This window comes from Vidua chalybeata, chromosome 9 (genome assembly GCF_026979565.1).
Source record: "Vidua chalybeata isolate OUT-0048 chromosome 9, bVidCha1 merged haplotype, whole genome shotgun sequence".
NCBI lineage: Eukaryota > Metazoa > Chordata > Aves > Passeriformes > Viduidae > Vidua > Vidua chalybeata.
The window spans coordinates 11,004,424-11,031,563 of record NC_071538.1 but is presented as its reverse complement, the minus strand read 5'-3'; the positions used below and the strand labels follow the sequence as shown (position 1 = coordinate 11,031,563).

The 27,140-nt window shown below is 38.5% G+C and overlaps 1 protein-coding gene across 1 annotated transcript in view; it reads right to left on the bottom strand.

The window, feature by feature from the left end:
- The window catches only part of FAF1 (Fas associated factor 1), a 152,648-nt gene that overhangs the window by 11,973 nt on the left and 113,535 nt on the right, over positions 1-27,140 (bottom strand). Inside the window, exons 14-18 of the mRNA XM_053950465.1 lie at positions 18,464-18,600; positions 15,929-16,017; positions 6,590-6,670; positions 6,165-6,242; positions 3,060-3,275 (exon numbers count right to left, since the gene is read on the bottom strand). Coding sequence (XP_053806440.1) covers positions 3,060-3,275; positions 6,165-6,242; positions 6,590-6,670; positions 15,929-16,017; positions 18,464-18,600 — 601 coding nt within the window. The remainder of the gene's footprint in view (positions 1-3,059; positions 3,276-6,164; positions 6,243-6,589; positions 6,671-15,928; positions 16,018-18,463; positions 18,601-27,140) is intronic.

The following is a 27,140-nucleotide window of genomic DNA, read 5'->3' as shown; positions in this document are numbered from 1 at the left end:
CTGAAATCAGCACACACATTTAACAGCACACACATTTGTTCCCACAAAGCCTTTGCAGGTGTATTTAAGAATACCAGAAACACGTTCTTTGCATTGAAATTTCTTTGCCAAGAAATACAATACAGCTTTTCACTCCCAAAGATGTGCTTGCCAAGGTTTCCAGAGTCTGGGGCACAAGCTCCCAGCTGCCCCAAGCTCACTTTGTGACACACACTGGTTGTACAAGATGTGGTGCTGAGGTACTGAGAGAGGAGCTGGTTAATATCTAATTTCAGCACGGGTAGAAAGAACAACACAGCCAGTGACAAAGACCCAATAACAAGTCACTGCATGTGCTTAACTGCTTTGGAATGTCACTGCTGCTTTAAAATCTACAAGTAGTGCCTGGAAAAGGTTAATCTGGGTATTTACTCATGTGTAGAAGTTTGTATTTACAGTAGGGTTATGATACCAACTTTAAGTTAGCTAAGGATATCTGTGTAAGCAATTGGAACATAGGACTAAGAACTAATGAATTTTTATTTATGAAAGATGTAAAAGTACTTCAACAACACTATATCAGACCTGATGGCTTTGAACAGAAGGTAAAAATGCTCTAACAAGTTTATCACAAGAAAATGTTGATCTGGTTGAAGATAATCCCCTTGTTTTGATAAGACAGAAACACTTTTGGGGTGTGTATGTTATTGTAAAGCAGATTAGGATAGGAAAAAACCCACAAACTAACTTTATAAGACATGTTTTCATCTTACTGCAGCAAAATTCCAGCAAAGTAATTCAGATACTTTCCAACATATTTTTTTCAAAAATGTTACGTATAGTTTAAATATAGACATTTTAAATACTCCTGTTTTCTGGAGCACAAGCATTCCAAGTGCTCTGTCCCTGTAGCACAGATTTCCATTCATGTTGACAACATACCATACAGAAGAAGGGTCTTGATAACTTACAGTGTATTTTTAAATGACTACAGACCACAAAGCCCAAGGCAATGAATATATACTTTGACTGTACTTCTTCCAAGCCATTCAACAATGCCTTGTTTTTATTTTTTTTAATCTGTCTATGGAGTTCCACGCTTCCAACTTTCCAAACCTGGGGAACATGACAGATGTCATTTACAGTTCTCAGTGGTTAGCAAACCCCTGGGGAATATTTTTTGTCTGTCGTGGCTCTGGTGGTCACAATGGCAACGGGATTCATACATGGCTGAGTCAATCAGCATGAATCATTTATGTGACTCCTCATACATGGCATTATTAGGTTGGAATCATAGAAAAAAGATGACAGGGTCTTTGCTTCCCACACAACAGACCAACAGCTCCAGACCCTGCCACTAAATTCTCCTTTCTTTGCCTCAGCCTTTTCTCCCTGCCAGTTTCACAGATATACTGACAATACCAGCCTGTTCTAATTTAGTGGTCTTTTTTTCTTTTCTACTTTTTTTTTAGTACTTGTTCTTATGTGATTCACCTGATAAATTTTTGAGGTTTTTTACAGATGACTAGCATTCATAATGATGATGATGTGATAAGTACAGAAACAGCCAGTGTAAAGTGAAAAACAAATGTAAAAAGTTAAGAGTAATATACCTGTAGGGTATTTATATTAAATATGTATTACAGCAAAAATAAGTTACAGGTGGGGAGCCATGACTTGCAAAATATTTGAAACGTACAACCCCATTGTTTAGACTGCAAAACACTGTTTTTCTTTTGTCAAGTACACTGAACCATCAGTAATCCTGGAAACACAGCTGACTTCTAGTCTTTGGTTCTACTGGAAATGATACTCCATGCATAAGGAGTAAAGTTAATTAGTGATTAATGAGATTCCTCAAATGCTGCTTCTCAGTCTGACTGACCAGGATTCCCAATACAGGGCAAGGTGGAAGAAGAGCTGCAAGCAATGCAATCCTGTTCACAGTTGTGCCAAAAATGGGTCAGAAACCACATCCACTCACAAGGTCATATGCTTACTAAGGATGAGCTTCTTCTCCTTTGGAGTACTTACAAATAAGTTGATAAAGTAAGAGGTATCTGTTACAAACTACTGTGAACATGTCACTCAGAGCCTCATTCCTAGTGAACTGCCCCCAGGGGCAGTGATGGGAGACAAAATGGAAAAGCAATCCAAATTACTGAACTCCTTTGGTGAAAAATGGTCTAACCAGTCCCCTGGAGATGCCTCCAGCAAACAAGACCCCAGCTGGTCCAGAGCTGCCCCACTCCTCTGCAGTGCCCAGGCAGTATTGGCAAAAGAGCTGCTGAACTCCACCCACCACTGCTTGGCTCTGTCCTGACATCTCTGCAGTGCCCATTCCCTTCACCTTTTATCCAGGGCCCCTGCACAGTTGGACCCACTGACTTTCATCTTTGCTGTAGCAATGACTAAATAATAAATAAAAGCTAATTTGTGCAGAAAACAGAGAGGTGGATTTTCAAAGAAATTTAGGAGCAAGCACAAAAATTAATCTGTTGATTTATCAACAGAATTGGCTATTGTAAGCAGTGAGCAGTATTGATTCTGAAAATCAGCCACAGCAGGTTCACCATACAATTTCAAGGTAGGAAATGTAATTATCTACTGGTATTATGTAATGGGGTGGATAAAATATTTATTAAAATAGTTCATAACTGGGTAATATCTGATGCTGAGCCTTATTCATAACGTAAAGTTGCATCCAAATGGCAAAGCCAGAAAGATCAGAAGTACCAGCCCATAACAGACATAAACAATGAACTACCAGCAGTGTTGATGGAGCTTCCTTCAAAACAGGACGTGAGCAAAGCTGGCCCAGCATATTTGAGTTTTCACTGAATATGGTCCACAACTTTTTCTGAAATGTAGGATTTTTTACAATGCCACTGGAGGCAGGTTTCACAGCTCTGTATGTAACATCTGACAGCACTGGGCAGCCAGCACCTGGCTTAGAGCTTGGCAGCACTGGAACATACCCAGGCACACGTTTTACCTTCCATGCTCTAACACCCCAGCCCATCCAACCCAAAGGAGCAAGAAGCAGAGGTTATTTATTCCTGAAAGTTGTATTTACTCACATCTCTCCTCGGAAAGGTGCCCAGCAGCTTGTACTCCTCCCAAGGATATCCCTTGGAAGCTACAAAATCAAAGACAACCTGCAGCTTGCTGCTGGCCAGGAAACGCCGCTCAAAGAATTCTCCGCTGGGCGTCCGGATGCGGAGTTTGCTGACAGACTCAGTGCTCTCCTCCTTTGGCTCGGGGGGCAAAGACTGCTCCAGAGACAGCCTGATGGCCTGGGGAAGGAAAAACAACCATTTCAGGCTGCAATGCCAGCAACAGAAGAAAGGGAGAAAGATTTTATTTCTTCTAGAACTTCAAGATGTGTCGCAGTGCTCCAGAGCCTTTATATCTCAATGACAAAATAATTTTTATTCGCTCCTTAATAACAGCCCACCAGACAACTAATTAAAATAAATCCTTCTTTATAACACATATTATTAGGTCTACAGTTAATGCACGATGGGATACGTAATTTAATCATTTGGCAGAAAGCCTTGGAAAAAAATTGAATGAGAGAATAATTGTCAAGTGGCCAATTGCTTCCTTAAAGGGTATAAATTAAAAGGCAGTAAAAGTATTTCTTTAAAAGCACTTGTCAAATTGCCTTCCTCTTGCAATGGTAATTGACCATTTGCAGTAGACTGGACCCTTAATGGCAGTTCAGAGTGAAAAGAAATATATGCAAGAAATTTACTACAAATAAACCAAAACACTGCTAAAAGATGCAATTAAAAACGCCATGAATGTACATTAGATACACAGAGTACATATAAAAGTAGGAATCATTAAAGAAGAAAACTGGGAGAAGAGAAATGGGAGCTTGAGAATTTAAAGTTGTTGGTAGCAGTAGTACTTACAAGAAGATGATTCTGAGTACAGGTGAACACATTTTCTACAGCAGCCTGCATGAAATCAGCCCTCAAATTGCAATGACACTACATGACATTCATATGTGTACGGCTGTCTTGCAGCTAACATTGCTGATCTCAAGACTTTAAGGGCAGGACCCAGGTTGTCCTCTGTCTCTGCTAGCTGCTAAAGCATCAATCCTTTGATTAGATTTTTTAAAAAATAGAATTAATGGCTAACATTAGAGTGCTGAATGAGGTGAGCTTGATTTTCAAGGGCATTTTTGGTATTCATGGGCAGCATCAGCATCTGTCAAAAATTTGATCATATTCAGAAGCTGTTACAGTATCACCTCACTTAAGGTAGCACTTAAAGAGAAGCTAAATGAATGGAAGAAGCAGCACAAACACACTGCCTGCTGCAAAATGTGTCTAAAAGACAATTTTTCAAACTGAAGAGGCAATCAGGCAGGGATTTACCCATTTTCAAGGAACTTTCAATATACACAGTTGCTATTTGTGCCTTTGAAAACCTCCCCAAGGTCATTTAGTAACAGAAACTGATAGAGGGTGATTACATTGCAGGGAAAGGACTGGGCAAAAGCAAGATTACAAAGGCTTTTAAATAGTCTACTTCTTACACACACACCTCTGAGCAAATTATATCTCAGTATAAATATTTATACATAGAACTTCAGTTCATTTTTGCTCATCTACTATGAGATTATATTTTAAATAGAGTCTATTTTAATTTTCTCCCTCTCCATTCTCAACCATCTGCTTACTATCTCGCTGTTTTGACATTTCCCCACACAGTATAACAACAGATGCTACATTATTTACTGAACCCAATCAATTATATTATAGAAAAATAAACAACAGTAGCTCATTAGAGCTCCTTCCTTTGTGCAAAGAGTGCATCGCTCCCCAAAGTAACCACTCAACATAAAATGGCAATTTACAAAGGATATTCTGTACCAGCAAACCAAGTCAGAAAACAATGACATGATGGATCACATTAAAAACTCTTGGACCTGAACAAGCAATTTAAGTGTGTTGATAAAAAGGTGTTCAGTATGTGAAGAGCTCAATAGTCAGATTTTAAAATACAAACTGAACATAAAGCCACTTCTGTAAGTAAACACTGTTGCAAAACAATTCAGTCCAAGTTATCTGTATAGTTGAAAATGGGGAGTGTTAGTAAACATTATTGTTAAAATCCCTTTTGTTCTACTAAGCAAACAGATCCTATTATTTTCATTACTGCATTACTGCACTCTGCATTAAAACAGGGAAGCCCAGGTATATTTTGGTAACATGGGCAGTGCTGCAGTCTTTGCATAAGAAAACCATTTCCAAAAGGCCAAGGTATCAGGAAAGGCTCAGGAGCAGATATAATGAAGCAGAAATAATTATTGTTTCTATGCATGCAAAATAACTTAGAAAAGAAAAACATATTTCTTGCTTGAGCCTGAGTGTGAGCTGATTGTGAGTCTGCTCCTGCTGCAGTGGATTCATGTTCAGCTGCTATTACCCTCACAGAATTGCCATCTCACAACCAGTCTAGACCCTGACAGAGGCTGCAGGAGCCATCTCTGAGAGGCACTCGGACCCTCAGCATTTACCAAATTGGGAGAATCTACAAAATAACAGTTTGAGGAACAGTACTTTTCACAGCACAGGGTTTCTGTTTTCTTACAGAGGCCTAGAGTCATAATGTACTTGTTTAAACACAATTTTCACTCTAAGGAAGATTCTGTAGAAGACTCTTCAGAAATTTTTTAAAGTACCACAAATCCTAATTTCAAGATTCTGGATTTTATTTTCTTAGTTTTTTTTTTAGGAAGTGGATTAGCTCCCAAATTAAATTTGGCAACTTGTTTCATCAGAATTGCAGGCAGGCTTTCTGGTACTTCCTGGAAAAAATGAAAGGGCTCCATGTTTTTAAAAAGAGTCGCTGCATAAAACAGGTTAGAGCCTCCCAAAGATTCCAGCATTTATGGAGCTCATTTCACAGATCTCCTGTGAGCAGGTCTATCAAATATCTGGCTGTATCTGAGACCCAGATGATAAAACAGAAAAGCTATTAAACAGTGGATGAAAAATATTTAGCTGCACTTTGTTTCACAGATATATAGTAAGTAATCAATAATAGTAAAGAAAATTGATCACACATAAAGTATGCTTTGAAGTTGCAGTGTGTGTTGAATGAAGTTTCAGTGCTCATAAACTTAATGAAATCATAAAGTTATCAGAAAAGGTAAAACATCCCACCTCACGCTCCTCCTCCTGCTCTTTCCGGATTTGTTCCAGGCGAAACTGCTCTGCCATTTCTCTCTCTTGTGCTTCCCTCTAACAAACACAAAGGGCAATCCCACATCAGTATGTGATAAATACAAATGCAACAAAATTTTTCAATGTTTCCACAGAAATTAATATAAGAGAGAGGATATTTATTAAGCAATATTTTCCTGCCATTCCTTCCCCAGATTCTATTATGAAATGAAGCCAGGACAGGGGTAGCTAAAAGATGTAGCCAAGTCTAGTCCTAGTGACTTTATCTGGGGCCACTTTACAACACGGAGGACTTGAGGGTCTCGTGTTCAGAGCACAACTGAAGGCAGGCAGTCCCCTGCAGCACAGAGCATTCCCAAACTCCAAAGGGTTCCCATGCCACGGGTCTCTGCCCCTGCACACACCTTGGCTCTGTCAGCCTCCAGCGAGATGCGGTACGCTTCGTCCTGCTCTCTCTTCACGTTTTCTCTGGCTTCACGTTCATCCTAAAGGTTAAAAATAAGAAAAAAAAAATCAAATAGTGGACCAGTATGATAAATATCTTTATATTCCTCAGCACTCTTTAATCCCAGTGACTTCAACATCACCCAACTACTGCTAGGAGAAACATATTCAGAGATGCCTCAAGGGTGACTGTGGCTTTAGAAATTCTGACTACCTGAAGCTTTGATTCAGTTGCCAGGTAAGAAATTGTGTCCAAGCCCTGGCCTGAGGGCTGGATGAGGCACTCAGGCTCTGCACTGAGGGCCATGGCAGGCACAGAGACCTGGGGAGGAGCAGCCTCCAGTGGAGGGGTCACTGCAGGGGGGTATGGGCTGGAGTTGGGGGGGATTTCCCTCCTGCACCCAACAGCTTGGATGGTTTGTAACAGGGAAGTGTGGTTTAGATGCTGAGACTGGATTTTCATTGGCTCTCTATTCAGACTGACAGTGGGTAATGGCTAGTCCTGACAGAGAAAGCCCAATCCCAGGTCCTTCCTGGGTCAAAAACCCCTCAGCAGGGTCCATCCAGGGTCACGACTATCAAACATCATCCAGAAGCCTCAATTCATAGTGCTGAATATTACACAAAGATGGGAAAGTAGCAGGTCCTGCACTGAAGTATCTCAAATGGACAGATGTAGGCAAGCAAGGAACAGGAGCTTACCATGCCAGCAAAATGTATCTTAACAATAATCACAGCACAAAAAAATAAAGGTTTACTAAAAACACACAAATGACAAAGCCATGCATCATCCACACAGTGGAGGATCAAAGGGTGAATATCCCCAAAAGCTGGAATAACTGCACTGGGGTGATGTCAAATAAAGCAAAATGTATAATCAATAGCTTCATACTCTGCCTCTGAAGCAGAGCCAGTGGCTGCTCCCCTGTGCTTACTTGTCTTACATCTCATAATCCCCCCAGAGCCCTGCAGAGACAGCACTGGTCCCTACAAAAATCAATAGGATTTAGCTGTGAGACTGCTGGTGGGCTCAGCAGGGTCTCCCCTGCAGTTCCCAGTGACACAGCACCTGCACTGGGGCAATCTGTCCTGTGTTTCCAGAAATTAAAGTCTACTACCTACTGCTTCTTGAAGAATTATGTAATCTTCCCATTCAGCAGCAACATTTATTCCACATAAAAGAATCATTTTGCTAAGTAATCAATTTTCTCCTCAAAACATCATTATTTGGCAAAAATTCAGTTCTGAATGGTAGAAGCTCATGCTAACTGTAATCATCACAACATACAAACATGTCAAGATGTTCCTTAAAAAAACCTCTCTAATATCTCAGATGCAAACACAGGAGGAAAGGACAACCTGCAGGGAAAACTATACAACTTCCACTTGGAAAGTACCAAAATCTTTTCAGAGGAAATTCTTCTTCCTTACAGAAGACAGGACACAAAGTTATTCTACAATCAGTGTGTTCTGAATTTCCCTCCAACATTTAGAAACCATCACTTTATTCAGCAGAACCAAAACACGAGAAGTAATTCTTGCAAAATGCAAAAAAGGACAATAACCTCCAAATAACCTACTAGCTACACTGGACATTGATAAGTTTTAGGTACTCTGTTCATGGAATTTGAACCTGATAGTAAAAACTACCCTACATGAATATTCCATTTTTGAGATGAAGGAGCATTGAAGTAATTAAACAGCTCCCATTTTTATGTTTTCCAAATATGAGGAAAGCTTGTTGAATACACAGAGGTTTTCCCAATTCTTCTCATAGATGGAACGTAACAGTAAAGAAAAAAAAAATTGTGCTATTTCTACTGAGACTTTTCATAAACATACTGAAAATTTATCTTAGAACAGTGAGAACCAAAATAACCTTTCCAAATCAGCTCACTAAAGGAAGATGACTTCAGGTTATCTGCCTGAGGACAAGCCTTTAAAAAATATTTAGAATTATTTCAGAGAGAACTTATTCAACTTTCATGTTTTTTGACTCCATGTATCACACCTAAATCCACACATTGAATTTCAAAAGCCACACAAGTCCAGTAATGCCCAAAAGAACTTTGAAAGATTAGATACAAATCTTGTAACTACAGGCTCTTCTCCATCAAAGATTTCTAGCAACTAAGATAGAGTTACTGCAGTTTATAAAAAAAAAAAAATTTAAAAATATTACTGGTGTTATAGGTTCTACGACTAGAACTGAAATATGAATTCCAGGCATTAAAAAAAAGTCAAAATGCTTTCTTCCCTATTCATTGCAGTTATCATCATGCTAGAAGTGGATTATGAAAAAGATGTCAGGAATGTGAAGAATTACCACGCATGACTGCCTGGTCCTCCTAGAAATATTTGAGCCACATCTAAAAGTAAATGACCATGCCACTGAGCCCTACACCTCATTGAAATAATACTGTTCTTACTGAAACAGACTTTAAAAACAAACCTGGTTGCCAGAGTTCTTTGGGTAAGCAGCAGATGTAATCCCGTGCAATGCCTCTTTGTACCTGCTTCTGTGTTAATACTTCTGCTTGCTAATACTGCTCACACTGAACAGGAACCAACCCCTCCACAGATTTTACGGCTAAATTGTGGTATTGTCTGGTTCAGAGTTACACCTTGGACAAATCTTAAACATTAGACAAAGCAATTCTCCTTTTTGTAATGCAGTTTCTTATTTTAGTTATCTCTTCCTCCGGAGAAGAATGAGGATGCTTCACCAGAAAGCAACAAAAGAAAACTCACAGTGGTGACAGGAAAAGCGGAAGAAAATATATTGCAGAGAATCTTCCACTGCACTAACAAAAAAACTGTCAAGAGTAGTCATGTCACTAATAATTAATATAAAAAATTCAGAAGTGTTATCCGTGAATAAAATTTGAGGCAGTTGACAACTTTCCTGTTAGACCCTACATAAATTGCAGTCACTATTGACTGAACATCATTAAATGCATCTCCACAGTGCTTTTGCAATGAAGGCAGAACTGGCACCTTCCTTATTCAAGAAATCAAAGTATAAACAGACATGGCTTAAAAAGCCTTAAAAAGCCTTCCTCAGAAACAGGGGAATTCCACAGCAGCGACTGAAGGCTGGTGTGATTGTAAACTATCCACATCCCAAAGGTCTGGGGCTTGAGACAAGGGGACAACACTCCTTTGCACCTAAAAAGGGGAGAAGTCACGGATTTCTGCTTTTCTGCTTTGACAATGAGACAATGGGAGGACATACATTCAATGGAAGGTCGGAAATCTGAAAAAAATTACTTCTATTCACAGAATAGAAGTATTCTTCAGCTATGACTTCGCTATTCTGCTTCTTAGAGATGCAGCCAAGCCAAAAATATCAAACACTTATGAGATAGCTACAGTTGACCATATAAACCTTCATGGACCTTCTGGTCCATGACCAGAAAACCTTCTCCTGAGGAGTATCCAGTGCATCAAGACTAAGAAAAACTCACAGATAAAATTAAGAAGAAATTTAGGATAACTCTCTCATATAATTATTTGCTAAACCATTTGTTGAAGTTAATCCTGAAATACCTAGTGACAGGCATTTTCAGATGCAGGATGATGGACAAAGAGGGGTTCCTGATTGAATTTAGGACAGCAGATTCTACAAGTTAAAAATATTCCACTTTTTGAATGGGATATTTTGCTGGAAAAGTCAGCATTGGCCCTTCTGGGCTTTTTTTTCCTATTTATTATTATCTCTTCTGAAGGTAGGATTCCATGATTTAACCCCAGGAATCAGCTTTGCACCTGATTTGTCTCAGAGAGCTGTGCTATGTTATTTATTGCCCATTGCCCTTTGGGACCAGTTCTACTATGAAGTAAAAGTGGATGAGACAGAACTTGAGAAGATAACCAGGAGCAGAAGACATTTCTCAGAGTAAAGGGATATTACAAGTACCAGTGAGTAAAGGGCTATTACAAGAAAGCAAGAAAGAAAAAAGTATATTTACAAATGCTGAATGCCCATCTGAAAGACAGTTAATTTCACCGAACCACTCCTGAAATTAAAATCTGCAAATGCTTAAGGCTATTCATGGGAGCGTTAAAGAGAAACACCCCTTTGTCCAAACAAACCAGTGCAAGAAAGGCATTAATTTGACTCACTAAGATGACAGACTTGCACATTGTATAACTTAAACATACATGATGGGGAATAGACGGCAGGAAAAAGTGTACACACAATGTGCTGGGTGTATGGGAACGACAAGGACAAAGCAAATGGACGTTTTAGCGTGGCAGAACCACAGGAGGAGGCAGGATGGGGCAGGGTGAGGAGCAGAACAGCACAGAACCACCACAGGGTCCTGCCTGTTCACACTGAAGGCTGAAAGCTCAGTTCCAGACACTGATTTCTTGGAATTAACTCAAGTGACAAGAAGAAAACCAAACCCAAAACTTTCAAGGAGACCTGCAGTGCTTTCCTGTGGGAAAAGAGCCAGCCAGTCCTGATACACCTGCCCAGCTGGGCTGAATATTCACTGACTGGAGCCATCAACATGTACAGCCTCAAAGCCACAGGGACTAAAGATATTTAATCTCCCTTCTTTCTTTCTTTCCTCTGCCATTGCCTTGCACTTTGCCAAAGCTCTAACCATGCTGTAAACTCTTGAAGGCAGCACTTGCACCCACTGGGTGCGGCCAAGTGCTCAATGGGAAGCCCATCAATTGGACTGCTATCATATCACAAACACAAAATCAGAAAATTTAATCAGACAAATTTTGATTACTGTAGTTTAATTAGTTATAACTAGTAATAATTAGTAAATGTGCTAAGTAGATTTTGAGGGGTTAAATCCCAATCTTTGCTAGACGCCTGTCATAACCATAATGCTTTTGCGCTTTGGAATTTAATGAATTCCGTATTCTCATAATCTCTTGTTGTGCAAATGCTATACACCATGATACACATGACAGTGTTAGATGGAACAGAGATTATCCAAGGTACTCAGATGTCTGATTTCTACTGATTTACATCAGAGTTTCAGTCCCCAGCAGAAATTTCAGAGGTCTCTTGCAGAGCTGATGGAAGCACTTCCCCTACACTCGACAGCAGTGAGGCAGAAAAGGAGGAAAAGACATGGTGATACCAGGTTTCTCACAGCACAGCTATGAAAATATCACTTGGCCACTAAAGCCCCCAAAACGCTGTGGCAGGGAAAAGAGGAAAAAGAATTTATGCTGCCGTTTGGAGTTTTGGTTTTCTTTCACCTGTTTTTTAAATCCCCATCCAGATATTGGTGAGGAAGGACCTATGTCTTCCTCAAGCTCTAGAAGTATCTAGGAAAGAGATGTCACCCAAGAACAAAGAGGAAAGATGGTGACTCTGCAGACCTACAGTCTTCTACAGCTTCTCTTCAGGCAGAGTCTGTTTACAGCAGTTTTTCCAGTTTAAAAATTCTTAGGTGTGTCTCTTTTACACTACAGACCAGTGTGCTGGCAGACATGGTTTAAAGTGAATGAAAGGTTTCAACTGGTATTTGTAAAAATAAGAAGATCTCTGAAGCAACTGTGGGTATTACAATTCCACCTTGATGTCTAATCCAGGAGCAGGGGTGCCAGTGTTGCATAACGACAAAAATAAACATGACCAGAGACCTACTGTTACTTAAATGTGGACAAGTTGGACCAGCTGTGTAACAGTCATTTCTTCTACAGTAATAAATGTTGACAGCAAAAATAAAAAATGCATTACTGAGGCATCATCAAATGAGCCCTGTCATTACATGGAAACTCCGCCCTGTATAAGCTTGTCAAAAAGTGTTACTGTAATCCTTTGAGAAGCCTCCTCCTCAGGCAATGAAGAAAAAATGTTGAGGATCAGCCCAGAACAGGTGTGTTGTGCTGTAATGCCAGGATTTAATCACAGATCTCTTCACATTAATCTCACAAAGGAACTAACTCGGATGTATCTGGGCCCATCATGCCACACTGAGATGATTATTTAACTACCCAGTTAAAGCAAGCAAACTCATAGGGTGTTTAAAAATGGACATTCCAGGGCGTAGAATATTTTACAACTATTGTTTTCCTAAGTCCAGCACCAGGCACTGACACTTAAGAGGAACTGATACTCAAGAGGAACTGATACTACACGCTCTTTTCAAAGTCATTGCCCGAAAAATCTCAGTGCACACCTTGATTAACAGTGGCAGAGGCTGGTTATCCCTGCTCTGAGAGACCCTCTCTTGCTTACAGGAGGAACTCCTTGATGACATTTACTCCCTCTGCAAAACCTCACTGCCTGAGCAGTAGCTGGGGTGTCAACTCCTGTAGTGGAGTTCTAATCCATGGTTAGGAAAAGAAAATGTGTCCATCAGATGCAGGAAACCATTAGTGCAGCTGCAGAATAACTCTGCATACACAGTGTGAGGTTGGACTGCAGTCCCCAGACCTGACTGCACTGGGAAAGGTGGGGCTGTATCCTGGGCAGGAGGCTTCACTGGTGATGGTCACTGAGCCCACAACTGAATTATCCACTGGCTTCTTATCAGAAGAGCCATGTGAGCACATCAAGTGTGCTGCCAATCCAATTTTGCAGTTTGTGGCTTGTTCTTACAGCAATTTTAGGAGTGAAATTATAAAACAGACACCTAGACTGTGTATGTACAATGGCACATCAACAGCATGGTCCAAAAGAGGCAGGAGGTTTCCAAAATGTCATCTGGCCAACACAGCAACAGCTCATGACTGACCCAGAACCTTGGAGAGGCAGGGAAAAGAATAAGAAACTTGGGAGAGAAAACAGGTTCAGAAGTTACACACCAGGACAGGCATGTTGGGTCACTATGAGTACACATGTGCATTCCAATGTTTTTAAGGTATTTCTTTGGAGATTATGTAAGAGTACAACAGACAAATATAAAAATTAAATCCAACTGCTAGTTAAGTGATGGTATTTTAGCACTTGACACTAAAAAAATTTGCAAGAGATTTGCCCCATTAAAATCTTATGAGGCTAAATTGCAATACATGGATACAAAAGCACAGGATTTAGCTAAGCATACTGTTATTATCAGCAGCTAATGAGGTGGCTCACTCAGGTGAGGCTAAGTTGAGCATCCCACCTATACCCCCAGCAGATGCCCAGGGACAGGGAGCTGCCTGTAGCTACAGCCAACATCAGCTGAACACCTGGAGCAGCAGCTGGAGTGGTACCAGTCCTCCTGTACCCAAATAACCATCAGAGGGCACTGCAAAACACACTGTGCCAAACAGGATTATGCAATGGCTGTGCTGGAAGCTTTCATGTGCATGAGAATTTCAGCTGCATCAACTCACTCATTACTGATTTCATGCTGTCATTTACAAATGTTTCCAGTTCTGGTTCTCTCTCGCACACACTTCTGTTTACAGCAATGCTACACTGATGACTCTTTTTAAAGCACAAAAGAATTCTCTGCTTATCTTCTTGTGGTTTTACGATGACTTATTGTTGCTACTAAGGAAACAGTAACAGAAACCGGACTCTGTATCCTGTTTGCTATTGTAATATTTGGGAAAAAAGTGCACCATCTGCAGTAAGATCTTAAAAAAGAAAAGGTGTTGATGTTTGAACACTTGAAGTTGTCAAGTACGAGGCTTACAGGAAAGCTACATGTTATGTAGCTGAACCACAAAAAGGCAATATTTTGTTTTCAGGCTGAAGCCCTGTATTGAGTACAGCCTGCATGTCAAATACTCCCTCTCTGGAATAGTAATTTCATAAAGCAAGGTTATTTTTTGTTTTGAAAACTTCCTGCTTCAAAGGCAAAGTGTCTGAATCACCTTTTCATCGTGCTTGTAACGAGTGGAGCCATGGTGTAAGTAAATATCCTATTTGTGTATAGAACCCATAGTGTCTGGAAAGCTGCCCCCAAAGTTTATGAAATTTCCCATCCCTTTTCTGAATGTCAAAGTGTGTTAGAAAAAGCTCCTGTTGGGGAAGAAATGTCATTGGTGACAGAAAAACAAAAGAGTACAGAAGACTTGGACAAAGGTAGATTTTGGAGAAACGTATAAAAATCAATTTTCCATTCTCCCTAGATAGGTAGAGCACTTGGGGAAAGAAGCCAGGAGACAATAATCCCATGTGGGGACTGGACTGTCACTGTCACTGCTCATGGCTGTCCAGGGAAGGACAAAGAGCAGCCCAGGACAGGAGCCAGTTCCTGGTTCTGGGTCCAGCCTGGTGTTCTGCTCCTCACTCTGTTCCAATCCTATCACTTCTAGTTTCTTCTCCTATCCCTTGTTTGCTCTTATCTCTCTGACTTCATATGCATCTGTTTCCCTCTGTTTTCTTCCTTTTTATCAGCTTTTATAGTTTTTAATTCTGAACCTCTCTTGGACCTCATCTGTGATGTAAATTTCATCTTCTTACTAAAGCATTATAAAAACTTCCAAACTCAAGACACTGCTGTTAAAATGCAATTAAAAATCAGTTATATTGTGCCTTGGATTTTTGTTGTAACCCTCATATTTAAATTTGTGTTCAGTATTAACAAAATTGAAGTCAATTTCTTTACCAATGAATTACAGGTAGCATAAATAAAGAAGAAGTAGTGAATGACAGATATTGTGCAGATAATGTGCCTTCATATTTACAGTCAGTAAATCTTGTACTAATGAGATACAAGATTTAAATGTGAAGAATGTGTTTAGTGAATTATTGTCAATCAATGTCTATACAACAGGATAAGAATAATCTTGAATGGCAACACACCTATTATTATAAATTCCTAAGAACTTCACTACTTAAAAACGTCACTCTTAATTTATAGAGTAACAGATAAAGATCTTTCAGCTGTGTAACTCACTTTGTCTGCTTCTGTGTAATTGAAACACTGGTTTTGAGAAGTCATCATTTATGCATTCTGCATCATTGTGAGTGGTGGCTCAGTACTGGTGTACTGGTTAAAGTTGGTTTCAGCCCCCTTTTAAACAGACACATTTAAGATATATTAATCTATTTTTGTTTTCTACCTATGACTTGTAGCTGGTCAGTAGCAAAAAATCTGATAATTTTCCTTGCATGAGCATATTAAGCTCTATAATATCAGTATAATGTACTATGTGACTATGTTCAGAAAAAGGAAAGAAACTGAAAATGACAAGAACAAAAAGGAGGAGTTCTGAGAGACCCAAATACACAGAGGAGACTTTACCTTTTTAGTTTCTGACAATGGAAGAGACACTAAAACAAATCATCCCCAGCTCCACTGGCTAAAGAAACATCTGGTTAATTTACATCCCCAGTGATTCGTGGAAGCCAGGAGGTATCTGCAGCAACTTTCAGTGCTCACCTCATCCTTTATGTCTTCCTGCTGCTGGGCACTGAAGATCTCCATCGCAGCCATCAGCCTCATCATTAGCTCATCCACTGTTGTGTTACCTAGCAACAAAGGAAGATAGCTGAACTTCATTTCATTAAAGTTATTAAACAAAAACGAAGTCATTTTAGAATTAATCCATAAGAAATAGCCAGACTAAAAAAAAAAAAAAAAAAAATCCACAAGAGTAGAAAATGCAGAATCTGAGTAGAATGCTTTCAATTCACCTTTTTACTGAAAACTCAAAATTATTTTTACAAAGGTTGATCACAGGTTAAAATTCCAGGTGGTGCAAATCTGAACAATTGCTTTTATGCTTGCATGAATTAACTCTATTTTGTCTTTTAGTCACTGATGTTAAAGGAAAGCAGTAGATCTGGGATTCCCTTACATGAAATTGATTTTACAGTTTTAGAATTCCCAGGGAGACCAAAGCAACTGCTTAGTCAGGCAACACAAGGTAGGATGTTTGCAGCATCATCCAAGTGGATTGGTTTAGAGCAATGGAAAACCCACGATACAATGATTGAATGGATATGACAAAATATATCCACATTTTATTTGGATATAACTAGTAATAACATTTCAAATACTATATTTTCTTCAGTCTATCTACTTCTCAAAAAACTTGCAAAGCTACTGAAGTGAAAAATTCTGTCATCCATGTTTGTATCATGAAATAGAACACATGCATAGGGAAACAGATACCTCCCCATGTTTTCTCCATTAAGACTGAAAGACTACTTTAATTTCCTCCTAAGATGCATTCCTTGGTGCCTCTTTCTAAACTGAAGACTAGACTACCCATTAAAGCCACTTGTCATAGTTGAAAGGTCTTAAACCATGAGAAATGGTCAAAAACTATGAAGTCTTAACATCTGCCAGCCTAAACAGCTGTTGGACCCCAGCAGAACAAGTACCACTAAAGAAAACAAGACTGTCCCCATAGTTTCCAACCCCAGGAAAAAAATAAAAATCAAAAGCAAACTAAGACAGTCTGCATTTCAATAAACGCCACTGGGGTCTTAGGTTTCTATATAGTTGTATCTCTTCTGTCAACATGCCTTCTCACCCAGCCCTGAAAGGCCTTCATTGTTCCCATTTCTAACATTTGCTACCTTAGCAGAAAATGTTATCCCACATGCTACAACATGCAGGATTTCAGAGACTACCATTCATTGAGGCACTATTGTTAAAAGATACCAGTGTCCCCATTCCTGGGAAAATAACAAGCAGAGATTGTGTGATTTTTGTTAAAGGATGAATTTAAGTAAGGCTACAATAGGTGATTGTTTTAGTTTAGTGCAAAAGATTGCAGAAAACCTGACAAATCATTAAAACTTAACACACACAAATAATCTGGAATATTTTTAATATAAAGCTGTATTGTATTATGACTTTGAATTGTTGCTAAAGCCATTAAGTAATTTAAGTCAGTAGCACCACTGACTTCAGTGGGATGGTAAAGGTTCTGAACTGTACTGCAGAGTCAGAAAACTGACCTATTTATAAGGCTATTCCTATGAAATAACCTAAGAAATCTATGAAATAGGTTTTATAAGTTACAGGCATTCATACCATGAATTAGTGTTGTGCTGTACCTTGCACCGAGGAGACAAAATCCATGCAAAAATTAACCATTTTGTCCACAGGAAGGAACACTGCAGATTCCTCAAGAAAATTATTAATCCCAGATGCACAAAGAAACACTAATGCTTGTCTGCAAAAGGCATAATTTCCCGAGGCTGAACTTCCTCAGGAAAATGAGATTACAATAAAAATTGCCAGACAAAAGCAATAAAAAAAATGAGGACACAGTGTCATGAAGGCAAACTTGTGGAGAAAGCAGAAGAAATGAGAGGCAGCCATTCTTTGATGTGCTCTAATTTGAAGAGTTACTGAGAACAGCAGTCAGAGGGCAACACTCCACATCTAAGTCATGTTGTCAGTGAAATCAGAGGAATGGTTACACCAGAAAGAACTGCTCATGTAAACCAGAAAGCTTCATTTATGTGAGATTATATTAGGAACTTCAATCCTGACCTGTTGTGAGGGTCTTGATGCTGCAGGCAGGTCTGAAAAAGCAACTCACGTCCAAATATTAGCAACAGGAGCCCAGGTATTAACAAGGAACTACACACAAAGAACCAAATGCATTCTGGCACTATGCAAAAAGTGCAGCCAAGATCTTTTGGAAATCAGGAATGTATCAGGATATACATTTGGAAAACTAAGTGTAGCTCCTTATTTAGGAAATTAAGCTTCCATTAAAAAAAAAAAAAAAACAAAACATAAACTATGATCCTACTACAGTCATGGCAACTCCAATTTCTAACACCATGCTAATTAATACATTTATGAGTAGTAGATAATTATACTCTTGGCAACTTAAAGTGTGTTTTGTGTAATAAATTAATATTCTGGACATCTTAAAAGAGAAACAGCAAAGACCTCTTATAGGAGTTTCAATACTCACATAAGGAATACCTGTATTACAAAGAACTGTACCTTGTATTACATTCAACACTTCATTAGATGATCGTTTTCCCATAATAATAAGGAAAAGTGGAAACTGGTCTGTCTTCTGAGTTCGAATGGTTTGGGCTACAACACTCCCAAAATGTCTAGTGCACATCGTCAGAAACCTTGTGGGGGAAGAAATAAATAGTTAACACTGTAAAGGATTTATTGAAGTTAAGTTTAAAAAAAAATTATGCTAAATTCAGCAGTTTAACTGATATCACCTACATTCAGTTCTAGAGCTCTTTATCTCTTTTTATCACTAAGTTATTATAATATTTACAAACTAAATTAAAACAACAACTGCTTGAGACAGTGATTTATTTCATAGAGAATTCCATTTCCTGTTACACTATGTGAAGACTATAATTCAAAACTACTCCCCAAAATAATAATGCTGAATCAATTGTTTAAAACTTCTAAAGAGAAACTAAGTAGAGCAACAATCTAATAAACATGGTGAAGTATAAAAATAGTAAATTTCATACAAAAGCATAATTTAATAATGAAAGATCAAGCAATTGGTTTCATCAGTCACAGAATTAAAACATGGTACTTCAGAATTGTATTTTCTTTTGTACTAGTGCCCTGCCAGTGACATACTTAGCAGTGTGGTCTAAAAAACAATAATTCTAAGCTTTTGACCAAAAAAAGCTCTTAGATATTAGCATACAGAAGTCTAACATTAGTATTCTTAACACGATCTTGAATAAATGAAAAAACTGATAAAGCTTTTCTCTTCCATTAAAGGACTGTTTGAAATTAGCATTTCTTTCAAGAGAAAAGGGTAGCTTATGATATGTTTTCAGATCTGATGGTAAAAAGTAAATGTCATAATAATAATGAATTATGAAAGACCAAATGCAAATATAGAATGCTTTAATAAGATCCAATTTAATAAAGTCTGTAAAAATAATGGACTTTTAATAACACGGGTCACAAAAGGCAAAACAGTGGAAATTCTGAGGACTAGCCACTGGTACAGGCTTATTAATTCTTAATTATGTTCATGAAAGGCAACTTAAATCATGTGTTTTCTTATGCCTTATGATAATATTTTAGGTAACAACTACTCTGAAATGTATGCTCTAACTGAAGAGCAAAGTCCTATTGTCACATGCCTTAGAAGCCAAACCTATTTGAAAAGACAAACTGCATTAAAATGTCAAGTGCTCCAAGTAATTTCTTCTCAAAGATATTGAAAAGATTCAAATTTGTGATTTTTTTAATCAATATACAAATTGCATCCAATAAAATGGCTAAAAATTGGTAAGTCTGAGAAGTACAGCATTGGGCTTATTTGAGGCACCTGAAGTACTAAAAAAAATCTCTCCTCAGAGAGAATTTGTCTGTGGCTGTAGTTGGATGGAAGGCACTGGGTGGGGGTGGCAAGCAAGTATTTCAAAGCCATAAGTGTTACTCCCTGATTCTCTGTATTTTTCAACTCAGAACAATCAGACACAAAGAAGACATCAAAAAGCTGAACAAACTCTGCTATATCAGAAACAGCGACACAGACGTGTAACATCTGGTAAGGATAAAACAGCATCTGTAAAGTCTGGACATATCAACTCTTCAGATAAATAATGGCTTTTGATGTTTTCCTTTCAAGGTGGGAACAGGTAAGTGAAATGTTGGCCTCACAGAAGTCAGTGGTGATCCTCCACAGCAAAATGACTTATGTGAGTTCAAGGTTTCACTCCTGGAAGCACTAAAGACAGTGGACAATTGAACTGAATTCCTAAACTTGTGTATTAAAACTGTCTAACAGTCTTCAACAGAGCACAGAAGTTCCATGGAAAACGAAAATATTTAACTGGAAGTGAAGAAGTGCTGTAGAGAACAATGCTAGAAGGAACGAAACTAAAGAAGACGCTTACAGACCTAATTGTACTAGTCAAAGGTGCTGGTTTATTATTTTTTTTAAGTCTATTTTGTATTTAGTCAACAAATAACTCAGTCCCAAATTATGCTTTTATAGGTATCGGCTTTGCATGCTGAGAATTCCAAATAAAGAATAATTTTTTTCCCTTTTCTGCCTTTACTGATTTTGTATTTTCAGACCTTTTTACTTTCAGTTTCATAGCCAGAAAAAAAGGAAAAAACATCCCCTCTGTGCTAATATTTACTGTTAGAAGTGAGCAGGACCAAAACAACCTGGTGCAATAACCAGTATCTTACTCTGTACATCACTTATAAGGGATTTTCTTACTTTCATCTAAACAGAAATGTGCCAGATCTCTCAGTGGCATCTCCAGAGCTGCCAAAAAAAGTGCCTGTGGAGTCCATCAAAGAGACAGATGTCCCTCCAGGGAAAAGGGTTTTCCACAGCATTGGATTACTGTGATCTCCCACCAACAGAGGAAATGTTGCCAGAAAGGAAGGGCAAGCAGCATCCTACTAGTCCTTTTATTTTGAAATTACAAAAATATTCAAGGAGGGAGCAAGAGAAAGGCAAAAAAAAAAAAAAAAAAAAAAAAAGGCATTTTATGAAGTAAAAATCCATTTTAAAAAATAATCTCAAAAGTTACAAGAAAAAAGTTCATCAACAAAAGTACCAGTTGTGGCAGGCAGCACCATTTCTTGCATGACTCAGTAGCAATGAAACCAGCAGTTACAGCTCCAGGATAGACATGGATGGACACTGACCATGGCTTGACAAATACAGAAACAAGCTAAAAAAATGTAGACACTATTGAAGTTTTTTAATAGATTGAACAGGTGCTATGTTCAATCTAACTAAAAAGTGAACTTTGCTTAGACATAGTTCACTTTTTAGTTAAAAGTGGCACTAAGGAAGAATTATTTTGGTGCCATGAAGATGTTGACTGGGGGAGCTGCTGATGCCTGCACAGTAATTATCCCCCCACATGCACTTTGAGACAACCTGTGTGAGGAGTTATCATCTTTGTAGCTCATGAGTTTTCCAAAGAAGAATGTTATCATTTCCTACCAGCTAATATGTGAGGCCTTACATTAAAATACACTCCTGGCACAGCTTTTTGTATTAATTTAAAAATAATTTTTATTAACGTAGTAACTTATTTAATATTACTGTAAAATAAGGTCCTAGAATGCAATCATGACAAAATAACAGGTTTAAGAATCTACAGAGAAAAGCTTTATATATTATTGAGTCTCAAACCCAAAGGAAATACTTATTACAACTTAAGCCTCAAGCCTGTGGTCTATCATAGCTCCTGATCTCAAATATGCTGTGTAGCACTCTGTAGATGCTGGGGTTTAGCAATAATTTGTTTCTGTGAAAATGTGCAGCTGACTACTCAGTGCCTGTCCTCCTTCTGACCCCCAATTTCCTGCAGGAATCGAACTGATGTACAACCTGATAGGATGAATAGCTCCCCACATACCCCCAAATGAATCTACCTTCTCAAGGCACCATGAATAAATCTCAAGCAGTCAACACAGTGGTAGAAAGAACAACTAAACCTAAAATGTTAACTCTAGCTGGTTTATGTTAGCCAAGTAGCCCTGCAGAAGAAAACCAAGTCAGAGCAGGTTGCATCTTGCACACTGTACTGTGCTCCAGGAATGTGCAGAGGGACACTTGGTGCTATATTTTGAATGGTTTTTTGTATGTTAAAAAAAAAAAAAAAATTGCAAGCTCTCATTGGCTTTTGCTTTTCTTACCCTCTCCCCAACACCTTAATTTAACAATTGTATTAGCAAATGTCTAGTGCACATAAGGTCAAATTCTCTCCCATAAAGAGAGAACTCAGCTCTCAAATGTATGGAAAAATGCATTAAAATAAATACTAAAAAATTCATAGTATTTTAGATCTTTATAGTATTCACAGTATTTTAGATTTTCTTTACTTTCTGTACCAGTAGAAACAACAAAGATCTGGTTATTTGTTACAGTCTTACTCATATAAATTCCTGAAGTTACTTTTTTATTTTTATGCACCTAAGGGAAAACTTTGGAAAAGTTTCCTCCTACAATGAGGCCCTTTGGCAAATGGTGCCCACCACACTTTTTGGAAAGGACCTTTTAACAGAACAGAAAGGCTGCTCTGGAGATGTTTTTTTCTGTATGTTCTTAGCCTAAAGTCCTCCTCAAAAAGCAGCAGCAGCAGAAAATCTGACAATCTCTTCTAAAAGATCTATTCCCTTTCAGAACACAAAATGGATGACTTTGGGTCAAAAAAGTGTGATTTAGGACTAGACAATTCCCAAAGCCAAGCTTAAACAGCCATTAACATTTCAGAAATGGGTTTGGGAAAAAAGTAACTTCTTTGTTGAGCATGAAGAAAACAATTATGAATATTAAATATGCAAGGTTTCTGATTATTTTTAATCATAATTATATAATGTGCAAAGTCAACATAAGACTCATTAAAATGTTAATGTAAAAATAACATTTTTGTATTAGGTATTTACATTTTTAAAAGAGTAAAAGCTGAGGTCCTGAATTGGCATATTAAAATAATCTTGCTCTCCATAATACAGAGTTACTGCCTTACCCACACTGGTAGGGTCGTACCTCAAACACAAGGAGCAGCAGACACAAGGCACATTTTAAAGATGGATACAGCAGCCTAAATCAAATTACGTGGGCATCATCCTCAGGATTCACATGCTAAACACCAGATTCAGACGTTAAAAAGCATGATTTTAACTACTTTATACAAAAGTAAAGCCTACATGAGTGGGTTATCTGTCTCTTCCTAGAACATGGAAGATCTGACTCCCACCCTGAATGGGTCAACCAGATTAAATAAACACTTCACAACCCCATTCAGTCTCAACCACAGGCCTCTAGAAACCCTTTAGTCCATCCCTGGACACCAGGAAAAGTCACTGGTGAAAGTATAAATAAAATATACCTCGAGCCCTTGCTAGAACACTGCACAAAGAATTGAACACACAAGGTGCACTTCCATCATCACCTATTATGTACTGTGTGATTTCCTGAGGAATGATCAAGGCTTGCCACAGGTAAATTTAATATACAGATTTAATAATAGTCTAGATAAGAACAGACTGTGTTTAGTTACTTTACAGATGTTGGTAAAGTGGGAGAAGCTACAAGCACATCTGAAGTCAGAGAATTCAGATTAATCTTCACAGGTCAAAGAATTGTCCTGACAAGTAAAATACAATTCTGTAAGGTCAATGAGAGTCTCCAAACTGGAGGAAAGATTGCACAAATACAGCAGAAGAAACAAGCAATAAGAGAACACAACCAGATCCTTCCTCAAAACAGTCCAACAAATCTGTCTTGACCGCCTGTTCTTCTGCCTTCACCTCTTTTGCACAGGACACAAAAAAATTTTCTTTTTCATCTTTTCTGTTCAACAAGCTTAATCAACTAGGTTGTAGTTTGAGTACAGTGGGATAGAACATTCTTTGAGATTTTGTTTTAGAGTGGGGACTTAAAACCTATTCTTACAAATCTATCAGGTTAATTAATTCCTTGCGTTTAATAACTATTTTTCTCAGATGACCTGAAAACATTGCTAAAAGCATATAAACTGATGCACTGAAAATCTTGATAACATCAGAGAGGCTGCTTTCTATTTATAGCTGGCTATTATAGACATCCATATCTTCCTAATCACGACCAGACCAAAATGCATTCTCTGCTGATTTTTAGTTTTCCAAATTTGGACATTTTTAGATTACTAACATGAAATTACCTTGAAGCACATAAATATTTAAGCAGGGATAGTTTACCTTTTCTGGTGGGTGTATAATAAACAGTTTAACCATCATCTATATACAGGCTGTTTTGTTCTCCATCTAAAGAGACAATCACCTTTTATCCTTTTCCTTTTTTCCCTTCGTTTCAGTGCTATTAGGAAACTATTCACAAGTGCAACCCTGAACAATACTATGCAGTAATTATGACTAAATGACAAAGAGATGCGAACAATTACCGAGTCCATTCTGAAACCCTACCCTAATAAAGTCATTAGATGCTGCCCTTGCCATGAGCCTCCTAAAAGCTTCTGAAGTTACAAGAACACACGGCATTGTTCAGTAGGACAATTGCTGCTGGCAGAATGCAAACCTTGAGTTAAACCATGCTGCAAATTGATCTTGACATTCTGTTAAGACCGCCACTAAAATCAAAAGCAAAGGAGAAAAGGAGAAAATGAGCGGGTGGGATGTAATCATGGAACAGAAGGGTTCCCTCCTCACCTTCTTTCCTCTTCCTCCTCAAAACAAACCATACAAAAAATGACAAACTCGCCTGGTGTTTGAGAACCTTTATTTTTAAAACATTAATTAGACTTCTGACCTGTTTTTATTGACTGGCACTGTATTGCTATTAAAGTAAATTAAATAAAAAAAATGCAGAATACAATAGAAAAGGTTTTCGCACTGCTCTGTGAAACCTGTTAAGGATTTAGTGCCTAAAGAACACGTCCAACAGTTTTGCAAGCAACATATACAGAATCTGTGGTCACTCCTGAAGAGGCAGTGAGAAATTAACTCACCTCCTCCCGCTCTCACAGGCCCCACACCTGCAATATATTTGCTGAAGGATCAAATGGGATTGGGGAGCTGGAGTAATATGGTCAACTGGTCTTCATCCAGGCATGCATCATTCAGTAGGTTAGAATTAAGGGTCAGCAACTGTGAATATGGCTAATCACTTGATGACGGAAATTGCAGGTGAAGACAACCTGCTGCTGAGAAGCACTTTAGTGAATTAACTCTTTCCTAAGCTTAAGCAAAGTGAAAAGCTATCATTTGAACATAAAACTAACCAATGCCTGTCATCAGAGCAAAATTGGCAACATCTTGAAATACAGTGCCCAAGGGCAATGATATCAAAAACTAAAAAGCTGCTACAGATTTTTGAGTCACTGTCTTATGGTTTTGGCTTTGCTTAACAAACACCATGTGTGCTGGAAAGCTCTTGATATTATGCATTATCAGTGTCTGTAAATGCATGTGTGTGTATATATACATCTTTCCTGGACTGGCCAGGACTATTCCTTACAAATATATTAATGCCCATTAATGAATTAAGAAAACCAGTTAGGCATGTGTTTGCACAAACATACACAACTCTCATGCACATAATTGTATTAGAACAATGGTATTGAATCAACTCTTTGAAGTAAAAACTGCCAGAACTAGAGCTGCTCATGTCTGGCTCTCCTGCTTATCCATCCCCAAATCCCTCTGGAAACTGGAGGAACTGCCCAGCCCAAGTGAGGCTCAGTGCAGGTGTGTGCTGCATTGGGCCATCAATGGCAGGGCCTGATCTGCCAGCACCACTGCAGTCAAACCCCACTGCCACTGCCCTGACACCTCCCCCAAAATTTCTGCTGTCTGAAGGGCCATGATAGCAATCTTCACTGCAAGCAATTGAAAGGAAACAATGATTTTTAAGCTCATGATTCACCTCAAATTGATTGGAATATAACAAGAGCTAAAGTTAGAGATACATGTGTAGCTTTGTAGCCTTTTTCCTCCTTTGACAGGAACAGATCATAAGAATATTTCAAAGAGGTGCTCCCAAAACTGAACTCTAAACTATAGGAGATAAAGATTTCATGTCTATTCCCTAACTGTATTATAAAAACACCACATTATTTTCCTAAATGAAGGCTACTTATTTTATTTTCCCTTTCTTGTAATTTTGGCTAATGAATAAATTCATAATCACAGAACTTACTCAAAGTAATTGCTCCCTTCACTGCAAACCTGATGTCAGAGGCAATTAAAACCCATGGAAGCCAAAACAAAACTTCCCCTTAACTTTATTAACTAGACTTCTCCTTCATTTTTACCAAGTGCATGGCTGCAGAAAGAAATATTTTAGTATCTGACTCCCAAAGTTGTAATGCCTATGCTCTTGCACTGCTGCTGGCAGGTACCCAGTGCTCTCATAGCATTTTACTCCTACCTACAGACTCTCTTCAATCTGTTGGAATGGATATTGAAGATTGAGAGATTCCAGAAGAAACGTGCTACTGTACAGTAATGCGGGTTTTAAAGCACATTCCTGCATCAGTGTCAGCTGACAAACACAATGAAAATTGGGGAAAATGACATGAATTTGGAGCTGGTTTTGTGCTACAGTGCTCAGGATGGACCCTCATTTCATTAATGAGAAAATTGGAAACAACTATTAGGACTAATTTTGGGATAGAATGACATTCATGGATCAAAACATTATGAAGATTTTTTTGGCTTATACAAGGAAAGTCTTTATAGCTGTTTGAATTTACTCATGCCATTCCACAGTACTGAAACCATGTCTTTACTACTGACATTGAGGTGTCTCTGTTGACTGCTGTAAATCAAGTGGGCCTGATTCCTCTGCTGTCCCACCCTGGCTTTTCCAGCATTTTTACAATGCAATTGGAGGAGTATAAATGAGTTGCTCTTGGGCTACACCAGCAGGCTAAACCCAGTTCCTCTTGTTGTTGCTGTTGTCTTCTCAGCATTCAAATAAAAGGCTACATTTAACTGTGTTCACTGGGATACAGAACAGAATGAGCTCCAAGAGCACTGCCAGTGAAGGGTAGTGATGGAACAGAGGGACTGAGTATTTATTTATGGGAATGCCCACAGTGCACTGGCACTTTCCAAAGGGAGAAGGAAGCATCGTACCCCCTCTGAAGAAATCACAGTCTAAGGAGCAGGATGTGACACTAAACACAACTGAGAAATTATTCTAATT